At 55.3% G+C, this 10,385-nt stretch overlaps 1 protein-coding gene across 1 annotated transcript in view; it reads left to right on the top strand.

Moving 5' to 3' along the window:
- Positions 1-7,985, top strand: part of LOC105239687 (cytochrome c oxidase assembly protein COX19) — a 19,662-nt gene extending 11,677 nt beyond the window's left edge. The window contains exons 7-8 of the mRNA XM_034669658.1: positions 454-565; positions 4,987-7,985. Coding sequence (XP_034525549.1) covers positions 454-565; positions 4,987-5,071 — 197 coding nt within the window. The 3' untranslated portion in view covers positions 5,072-7,985. The remainder of the gene's footprint in view (positions 1-453; positions 566-4,986) is intronic.
- The last annotated feature ends 2,400 nt before the right edge of the window (positions 7,986-10,385 follow it).

The raw sequence follows: 10,385 nt of genomic DNA, 5'->3' as shown, positions 1-10,385 counted from the left end.
GTCCCGCGCCGGCGGGGGCGGGACGGGGCCGGAGCCCCGCGGGACGCCCCGGTGCGGAGCTGCTGGCGGGAGCGGGGCTTGTGGCGGACCCGCCGCGTCTGGGCCTGCCGCCTGGTCGTTGGGGCTGCGCGCGCGCCTGAAACGCCCTGCTGGGCGCCGCAGTTCTGTGGCTGGAGTCGGGTCGGGGTGAGCCTCGGGGGAAGGCAGGGCTCCGAGAGTGGACTTAGTGTTGTCGTCACCCGCGTTTTCCTGTGGAATGTTCCAGACGCGCAGCGAAGGTGAACGGTCCCACGTGAGCTCCGCTGCGGCCCGTGCTCGCCTCCCGGCGCGGTGTCCAGCGCGCTCGTGCGGGAAGCGAGTTCTGAAAGGAGAAGCTGTGCTGCTAGTCAGGCCGCTGTGCAGTCATGTCCTGTTCTCGCTTCAAGAGGAAATGCTGTTTTCTTCTCCTTCCAGGTGAATGTAAAAGTTTCAAAGAGAAATTCATGAAGTGTCTCCGCGACAACAAATTCGAAAACGCTTTGTGCAGAAAGGAATCAAAAGCCTATTTAGAATGCAGAATGGAGAGGCAAGTACCTGCTAACATCTGTGACTTCTCGAACCTTCCTCGGCTCCCCTGGCATCTCCCCTGACATCGTGTCTTTCCCCAAGAGCTCGTGGCAGCATGGCTCATTGAGGCTTGTGTCTTTCACAGCTGTAGAATTGCTTGTCCCCCTGGAATGGAGGCCAGATTAAATGGTGCTAGAAGTTGTGTAGCAGTCACGGGGACCTTTCCGTGAGTGACAGCGTGTCATACATGACCGCATTCCTCAGAGTATTTTCCTTCCAAATTTGGGAGCTGCCGCCCTGTCATTAAAGTTTCAGAACCGTACATCATGAAAATGCTGACTGAGCCAAAAGATGTGAAGGTTGTGGGTACACGGTTTCTTTCTTTCACATTCTCAGACCATAAAAATGTTGTTTTGTTCCACCTGGACTCAGCTGTGCTTGAAATGTGACAGGGGAGACAATAGGCCATTTCAGAAATGATGAAAGACGAAGGATTTGTTCTGTCTTGACCAGAATTTACCAGAGCGCACTTTTAAATAAAACAAATGTTTCTAACTATGGTCTGTTGAGGTTTTACGTGAGAACTGTTCTAGTCCTTAATGGGGGAAAAAGCAGGTAACCTATAATTGTACAGTAGGGGTGGGAATTTTTATTTTTGCTTTTTGAGCTCTTCATTAGCTCATTAAGGAATCCAGTCTTCAGACGGCTTTGTCTGAAGATGGGTTGACATAAACCAATCCAGTTGGAGCCCCGTTTCCATTTTCCCATAACAAACTCAGACATTTCCCTCAGGGCAAAATCCCTTGTGTTTCTCAGGCCCACAGGTGTGTTGAGGGCAATCTGTGGACATGTGGGACCTTGGGGATGGGCCCTTTTGGGAGTGGGGCCCTCGCGTGAGGCCCTTGCTCTGTCTCTAGAGTCGTTGAGGCTCACAGGAGCTTAGATTTGACAGCAGGCCCCCCTGAGTCCAGCTCTCACCATCTTTGAGTAGTACGTGGCTGGGATCCACGTGTTTAAATTACTATCTTTTAAATTAGCACATCTTTTAAAAACGGGAACTAAGTGAATTTCTTCTTGGTGGTGCCACACTTTGGAGACAGTGTGAGGTTGGTCTCTGTCAGTGTGTGAGCAGGTCACCCGCCCCGCTGAAGCTCGGATTAATCATCCCTGTGCCGGCCAGAGCAGCCAGCACTCACAGGTAGCTGTTCCTGCTGGGAGTTGTTCTGGAGTTGGGTGCCTGGGTCCCCACAGAGGTTCCTGGCTTGCCTGGTGAGGGACCAGCAGAAGGGCCCTGTCTCTTCTCCCCATTTGACCATGGGAGTGAGCTGCCTGCTGTCCGTGTGGCCACCCCTTGCTCAGCACAGCTGGTGGACACTGGCCTCCCCTGAGGCCTCCTGAGGTCAGTGGGGACCAAGGGACGCAGCTGGCTTCACTGGCTGGTCAGGCGACGTTAAGATAAATGTAAGGGGTACATGTGTGTTTCTGACTTGGTCAGTGATTTTGATTGTAGGCTTTTCGATGGTTTTTAATGAAAATCCACGACCACCCGGATTCAGTATCAAAATTTTGCACATTTGCTTCTCCTGCTTTTTACAGACCTCTTTTTTTCCCTTTTCCTTTTGTGCTGAAATCCCAGACATGACTTACTCGTGCGTGCCTCTGAATGCATCTTTGTGAAAAACTGAACCACAGCCAGTTTTTAAGGCCAACCAGTTCTTGAGGCCCCGGGCCATTGTAGCCAGATGTGGAAGTCCGTGTGCTGTTGTAGCCATGGGCCACATTTTCTCACGGGAAGAGCTGTTAAGTTTGGGATTACACTGTTGACAGAGAAAACAGGAAATACGCATATGATCTGCGATCTCAAGGCTCCGTAATCATCTCACTTTGATCTCAAGGCTCCGTAATCATCTCACTTTGATTCCCGTGTCGCGGGATGGGCATCGGGGGCTGTGCGGCCACGTCCCGGAGTGTGGGTTGGTGTGAAGGCCAGGCCTCCCGGAAATTTTGTTGCCCTAAATCATGTACTTGATGCTGGCTCAGTCCCTAAAGAACTGGACTGGAAATGGGATGTTTTCTTTGGTTTCTTCCCTTGCGCTAAAGGGAGGTATTGAAATCATCCTTTTGGCTTTAGAACTTGCTAAATGTTACATTTGTTGTCCTTGCCAAGGAGCTGGATTTTATGAAGATTTGCAGATTTGTAGAAAGGATATCTTGAACCATGTCTATCAGGCTTCTGGTTTTTTCCTCCTTATTCCTTCTTTGTGTCGCTGAACACACAGGTCCTTCCCGTGGTGACGGCGTGTCTGGAGGAGCAGCGCTCGCCGGTGCGCCTCTAGCCCAGCTCACCTGTGGCGGGAAGTCTGACACGGGTGTCCCGGGGCTCAGGGCGTGGGCAGGCTGCGTTCCTTCTGCAGGGTCTGGGGCGGCCTTGCTTCCTGCTGTTTCCAGCTTCTGGAGATGCCCGTGCTCCATGGCTCATGGCCCTCCGCCCTCTCGAAGCTGGTGGTGGTGTGTCCCTTTGACCCTTCCTGTCTTCCCGTCTGTCTCTGATTCTAAGGATTCTTATGATGAGGTTGAGTCGTCCTGGGTAACGTCCCTTCAGAATCAGCCAGTTAGCAAGTGTATTTCCACCTGTAGCCCGAATTCCCCTGTGCCGTGGAGGGTGACGCTCAGGGCTCCAGCAATGAGGGTATCATCTGGGGGCCATTGCTCTGCTGACCAGTGTGGTCTGAGAGAGGCCGGTTTTAAGAACTGTTGGCCAGATGTCCTCTTTTGCCAAGATGTGGTAAAAATGTATCATTGTTTTCTGCATTTGGGTTTAAGGAGTGGCTCGTGCGTTCCATGCTATAGAACTTAATATGCTTCTAGGTTAAATTGTACTGACTGAGATTTGCAATTCTGGGGACATTTTCCTGAGGGATAAGTGACAGCCTTCGTGAAGTTCAGATAGAGCTCATCTCCCTGCAAGGCTTTGTGTTTCTGCAGAAGTGAGGCCTGCTCCTGCTGGACCCCTGCGAACCTGCAGAAGGCTGGTCGTCTGAGCAGGTGCCTTGGATGTCCTGCGGTTCCCCGCATGCTGGCTGAACTCTGGGCTGCCTGTGCTGGCCCACCGGGCTCACGGGGGGTACACGGGCTAAGTGGTGGGAGCTGGGACACGGTGTGTGAAGTGATGGCAGCCCGTGTGCTGGCTGAGCCCAGTGGTTCCTGGGGGGATGCTGTGCTTCCCCTGGCAAGCGGGACGGACAGATCGGCTTCTGAGAGTTGGGGTCGACACACCCCCCCCCCAAAAACAAAACAGAATGAAACCCAGGCCTCCCTTTCCCTGGAGCGTGGACGGCAGGAGGCCAGACGGGGAAGGCTCTGGAGCTCAGCGGGTGCTCCGTGCGGGGCATCCCCATCTTCGTGGCCCTGACTTACATGGATGCGGCGGGAGGCTGGCACATGGCTGGTCGTAGGGAGGGAGTGGAAGCAGGACATAGCCGTTGGCCAGGTGTGGGGCCTGGGGCAGGAGTGAGAGGACGTGGAGCCCGTGTACCACGTGTCTGAGTGTTCCTGAGTTACGAGTAAAGCTAACATGCAGTGACCATGAACTGCACGGGTCTACTTACATGCAGACTTTTTTCGATAAACGCAGTGCAGTACGATAAATGTGTTTCTTCCTTATGAGTTTCTTTTTTTTTTTTTTTTTTAAAGATTTTATTTATTTATTCAACAGAGATAGAGACAGCCAGCGAGAGAGGGGAACAGAAGCAGGGGGAGTGGGAGAGGAAGAAGCAGGCTCATAGCAGAAGAGCCTGATGTGGGGCTCGATCCCATAACGCCGGAATTACGCCCTGAGCCGAAGGCAGACGCTTAACCGCTGTGCCACCCAGGCGCCCCCTTCCTTATGAGTTTCTTAATAACACTTTCTTTCTCTGGTTTACGTTTATTAGGATACACTTTCGTTATAGCTGAGGCCTCCAGTCAGTGGTCAGCAGTAGGCTGTTGGTCCTTAAGCTTTTGGGGAGTGAGGAGTTATAGATGGGTCCTCCCTGCATGGGTGCTTGGTATCCCTAACCCCTGCATTGTTCGGGGTCATTTGTACCAGCTGCAGTCTGTCCTGTCCACACCTCATCCAGGGCGTCTCCACAGGGACCTGGAGGCCAGGGGTCCGCTCCAGACTAGGCCCTCGGGGAGCCTCACTGTGGTCTGCTGCTTCCTTCGGGTCCTGGCTGTGCCTTGCGTGGGGGAAGCGTTGTGCACCGGCCTCCAGCGGCCGTCTCTCCTGGGTCCAGAGGTGCCGGCGCGAGCCAGGAGGAGGAGGGTGCAAAGAGGCCCTCAGGGGCCCAGATGCAGCAGTGACCCTGGCTGTGGGCAGCCCCGGGACACTGTTGGGCGGGATGGGAGTGAAAGCACAGGCCCCGCGCAGACGGCGCTCTTTGTTTTCCTGTTTTTTTGTAGGCAGCTGATGGCACAAGAACCGCTGGAAAAACTGGGATTTGGAGATTTGATTGATGGAAAACCAGAGGCTAAAACTAACTCTTGATGGAAAGAAGACCGCTGGCTGCCCGGTCGTCGGGGATGGAGCTCGTTGTGCGACCTCATCAACTAATGGCTTACAGTTAGGTGCTGTGACGTAGAGGCTTCCAGAACACCCTCCTTGACAGAAACAGCTCGTCCTGATGTTTCCCAGGTTATTTTGAAAAATTATTGTTGCTTTTAGATCTCGTTTTCCCCCAAGAGTGTTAGGTATTATCTTTGCATCGCGTGTGGCAGAGTTCCTAGGGAGTCCCTTGGTGGGCGGGAGGTAGGAGTGTGCGGAGTCACGCCTGCTTGGCGAGGGGACACGCGGCCTGGGTGACACGGTGACTCCATAGTGCGGTACTGTGCGTAGCTTCCCGGTGCTGGCGTGCTGAGTCCTCTCGGCTTTGGCCTCCCACAGAGACACAGATACTGGCAGAAACCATTCCTGGACTAAACGGTTCCCTCGTTGTGCCTCTGTGTACGGTTCATTTCTTGTGTTTTTAAAACAAAGTAGAGAGTGTGAACTTGGAAAGGAGAGACTGTCCGGCTTTTGACCTATTTGACTTAGTGATATTTTTCTGGTAATGCTTGAGTGCCAAGTACCTTTTAACCAAAGGCTCATTTTCTGACCTGTGCAGATGGTTTATAAAACTAGCTTAATTACAACGACCTGTTCATTGTAACTGAGAGACGGGGTGTCAGGACGCCTGTAGTACGCCTCCCACACATGGTCTTCCAGGGTCTCCCTCTGGAAGAGCACCCACGCTGACACGTGTTAGGCAGGGCCCCCGGCGCTGACGTCGGTCCGGGCCGCCACCAGAACTGCCTGTAGTCATTTAAACCTCACATGTACCCAAACGCTGGCCAGGATTTCTGGGCGGCTTCGATATGTGGCCAGGGTACTGACGCACACACGGACTGCCCCGTGTGTGTGGGTCTGGGCCCAGACAGCTGGCTTTGGTCCCAGTGTGGCTAATGGAAGACAGTGGACGCATCCCCACTCGTTCAGTGCCCCTGGAGGGGACAGCCAGCCATGACCCAGGTCTGGGTTCCTGAAAGTCGCCACTGCCCACTCCTCGGCCGTGGGTGGTAGAGGCGTGTCCGTGTCCAGTTGTCTGCCTTCAGGTCCCTCTGTTTTCAGTCCTTCCGTGGTGGATGCCTCATGGCCTAGACCCTCCCTGAAGTTTGTGCCTCCCGCGGCCGGTGCCATTTCCACGGTGCTGACTCTGCCCCGTTCGCCACGTGCGTGCTTTAGCACCTCCTGCTCCCGTCCACCGTTTGTCGCGGCTCAGTGTTTGTGTCTGTCTTACCCTGACATTGTGTTACAGACTTTTTTCATGTTACTGTCCGGCTGATGGAGTGTCTTGGCTTTTATCACTAAACCAAACTGAGCCATGATACTAGTTTGTATTTGCTAACTGTACAGAATTGCACGTGCACAGGGCCGTTTCTGCAGCATCGTTTGTAATTCACGACACAGAAGTGCCCCGGGTGCCCACACGTGCGAGCCTCAGGGAAGTGTGGCTCACGTGGGGCAGAGCGCGGGGTTGTGAACTGACACGGGCTGATCTCCCAGCGCAGGCGCGCTGTATGGGAGACAGACTCTAGAAGCATCTGTGGTAGCGTCAACGAGGAAGACAGCAAACGAAGCGTGTGCACATTTGTGCAAACACGAAGTTGAGGGAGGACAGCGCCGACGCAGAGGAGGATGGCTGCCGGCATGTGTGGAGCTCTGACTCTGAGCCAAAGTCCTGTTCCCCGTGCTCAAAGTGACGCACGGTGGGGGTAGGGCACGGCGCGCCCCGCAGCTGTGGAAAGCAGCAGTTGGCCGGGCTGCGGACGAGAAGACAGGTCTGTCCTCCGGCCAGCTCTGAAACTGAGTGTTCTAGGACCGGAGAGCTGGAGCGCGGAGAGCCCTGTCGTGTCACAGTTACGGTGGCTGGACAGAGAGACGGACTTCGGTGTGTGCGTGCATCCTCGTGCACCTGCCAGCTCTGAGCACCCAGGGGCCTCGAGCCACGACACCCAGGCAGGGGCACACCCACGCCCCATCTTAGCTGGGGCGCCGCCCCCAACGGCTGGAACCAGGCTCCTGAAGGAAGGGCTGGCTGGTGTCCTGGCCAGAGCGGGAAATCCAGCCTGAGGCTGGACCGTTTTGTGTCAGAAAGTACAGAACGGAAATAGGACGGGGGCTTGTGGGAAGAACACAGGCCCCCCAGGGAGCCACATCTGGGCCAGTTTGAGCAACAGAATGTTGTATTGGGTTATGGTCTTCAGAATCAGCTACTCTGCACGGGTCCACGCTGACATAAGTCACTAATGTGATCGACCTGTGAGGGGAGGGACAGCTCCTGGCGGTGGTCTGTCCTGCGCAGACGCAGCAAGGGTAGGGGGGACAGCAGTCACAGCCCAGCGGCAAGGGGTGCAGACGAGAACCGGCTGGGGCCTGGGGTCGGGCCGCGTGTGCTGTGAAACCTGTGTTTGCCTGGTCTGGGGACCTCCCCTCAGGCCGCAGTAGAGACGTCGGTGTGGTCATGCTTGGTGACCTGCCCACGGCTAGTGTCCCCCTCTGACGCCCTCCCGGGGCGCGCTCACCTCACTGCAGGGAGCAGACTCCACAGTGCGCACAGTCTGCAGAGTGAGGACCGGCAGACGGGCGCTCTTCACGGGCCTCACCGTCTGAGAGACGAAACTGTGCAGAGGGGTCTGGGGAGACCGACAGACTGCCGCACGGGCCCCGGGCCAGGAAGGACAGTGGCTGGCAGCCACCAGGGCTGGTTACCAGGACGCTTGGATTCCTGCTCTGTGATTGCAGACGGTGTCATTTGGGGAAGCTGGGTATATGAACTCTGTCCTATTTTTGTAAATTTTTGGAACTCTAAAATTATTTCAAAAGGAAAAAAGTATTTTGCATTAAACTGTGTGGTTGAACTCTCTGCGTGTGGTTGAATAAATTCTCGTTCTGAGGTGCCTCCAGTGGATTTCGAGGCGGGTGACGTGACAAACGGTTTTGGCGAGTCGGGGCGGAGGTGTGGGGGAGAGGTGCGGAAGCAGCCCCGGACAGCTGAGGTCTGTACAAAGGGGCAGTAGCTTCCTGACACGGCCTTTGCTTTTCCAGATCTGAGTTGCCAGCCGCACGGTGCATAGGGTGCAGACGTCCTGTCCATGCCAGAGTGCCCGGTCCTCCAGCCTTGCTCATGTAAAGCGCCCACACACTTGTTGCAGGATGCCAACAGCGCTATTTGAAGGCGCCCAAAGACAACTTCCAGAACGTTTTCCAAGTGTTCCCACGCGGGAGATAGGTCAGGGAAACCCGGCCACCGCGGTCAGGCCTGGGCCCACAGCCGCGTTCCCTGAGATGAGCCCCTCAGTCTGCCTCCCTCCGGCCCCAGGCGTGGGGCGCACCAGATGTGCCACAGCCTCAGCCACACAGGCGCGTCCGGGGTGCTCGGGGTGCAGCGCTAGGGTTCCCTCCGCCCAGCTGTCCCACCATCAAGAGCAAGACAGACTCTCCCTCCAGGAAGCATCCTGTGCTCACTTAAGTCACCACAGACCCAGTGGCGTAGACAATACAGATTTATGATCTTATGTCATAAGTAGGCCCACAGGGCTGCGTTTCTTCCGGGGCTCTGGCCAGAGCCTGTTTTGTCTTTCCAGCTTCTAGAGGCTCTCACGTTCCTTGGCCGGGGGCCCATCCTCCATGACAGCGTCCTCTCTGTCCTGACCTGTCCCTCCCGTCTTCTCCCTGACTCTGACACTCCTACCTGCTTATCAGGACCCTCCTGATGACACTGCCTACCAGATAATCCAGGGTCACCGGCCAGCCCAGGATGCTTAACCCGATCGCCCCCGGAAAGTCGGATTCACAGGGTCTGGCCAGGGACAAGGACGTGGACCCTGCCGACCGCACCTCCCCACACCACGAAGAACCCTGGCAGTGGTGTGGGGGGGACACGGAAGCATGGGGCCGGGATGGGCCTCGGGTCCAAGCTGCTGGATGGTGAGTCGCTCACACGTGCCTGTGCCCAGAAGACGTGCTGTCACACGGCTGTGGGGCTTTGCCTCGTGACCTGCAGCAACCCACTCGAGATCGAATTTTCTCAGGGCTGAGTTTAAAGCCCATATTTTTCTGAAATCTTCGGCACTTGCTCTGCAGCTGCTTGTTGCTGGCGGACGAGAGGGAGCGGGCACGTACTTGAAAAACAGAATCAGGCCAGAGCCAGCCACTGCACATATGACAGGGCCCCGCTCCCGTCAGGTGTTCGTCTCTCTAGACGGTTCCTGACTTTACGTACACGTGAGAGGTGTCCAGGATCCGTGCAGCAAACATTCACGATACGCATCCGCGTGACAGAATCATCTGGACGTATGTGGCTTTTTTCCATGTATTTCTCTTTATGATGTGTTTTTAACAAGTGGATATTATTTTTATAGACACAAATCGTTACTTTGAGGACCCATTGTGTTTGGTTATTTTATATCACCTATAAATTACGTGCCTGTGGTTGTAATTTTATATTGTCCAGAGATAGCCTGGTTTATTTTTCCTGGTAAAACCGCACCAGTGTTTTGTCCAGGTGCAGTTCTGCAAAGCACCCTCGGGCCTCCCCAAACGAGGGCTGCTTTCTGTCTGTGCTGCTCGATTCACGCCAGTCCTTACTGGGAAAGGATGAGCTCTCCGTTCCTGTCATTCTAGCCACCTGGCGTTTGGATTCAGTTTTTCAGTGAGATTATTTATGGGCAAGAAAGCAGAGATTTTATTATTGCAAGAGACCTTGAAGAACTTTCTATTGGGCCAGAGAAGCGACTTTGCTGTAGTGAGTAAAATTACCAGCCTCCAGTCTTCTGCAGTAATGGGATCAGCTTCACAGCGGCCTGAGCACAGAGCTTCGCAGAGAGAAGGGGCACCTCCTAGGAAGAGGGGTCCAGGCCTGGGGGCAGGTGCCAGTCAGTCCGACTGGGCTCCATACGGCCCTGCTGCTGGTGGCCTAGAAGGGCGTCATCCGCCAGCGTACTTCCATTGGGACACGCCACATGGCTGCACCTGCCGTGCTCCCCAGGGCGTCCAAGGCGTTTGGAAGCCTGAGACCGCTGTGGTGTAGGGTTTGCTGGGCGCTCAGGAAGATGGGAGCCTGGGTGGCTTCTGCTTTGTGTTGTGGTATTGCTTTAAAATGTGCCTCTGCTGGCCCAGCTGGTGCGCAGGTCCGGGAGTGTTCAAGGTCAAGGCAGGGCAGGTCCTTCCTGAGGCCAGACCTACGAGAGGGACCCAGAGCCGGGAAGGCAGACAGGGCGGTCGCTGCCCCACAGGCCTGCAGACCTGCAAGTGGGTCTAGTTC

This window comes from Ailuropoda melanoleuca, chromosome 10, assembly GCF_002007445.2.
Source record: "Ailuropoda melanoleuca isolate Jingjing chromosome 10, ASM200744v2, whole genome shotgun sequence".
Lineage (NCBI taxonomy): Eukaryota > Metazoa > Chordata > Mammalia > Carnivora > Ursidae > Ailuropoda > Ailuropoda melanoleuca.
This window is presented reverse-complemented; position numbering and strand designations above follow the sequence as displayed.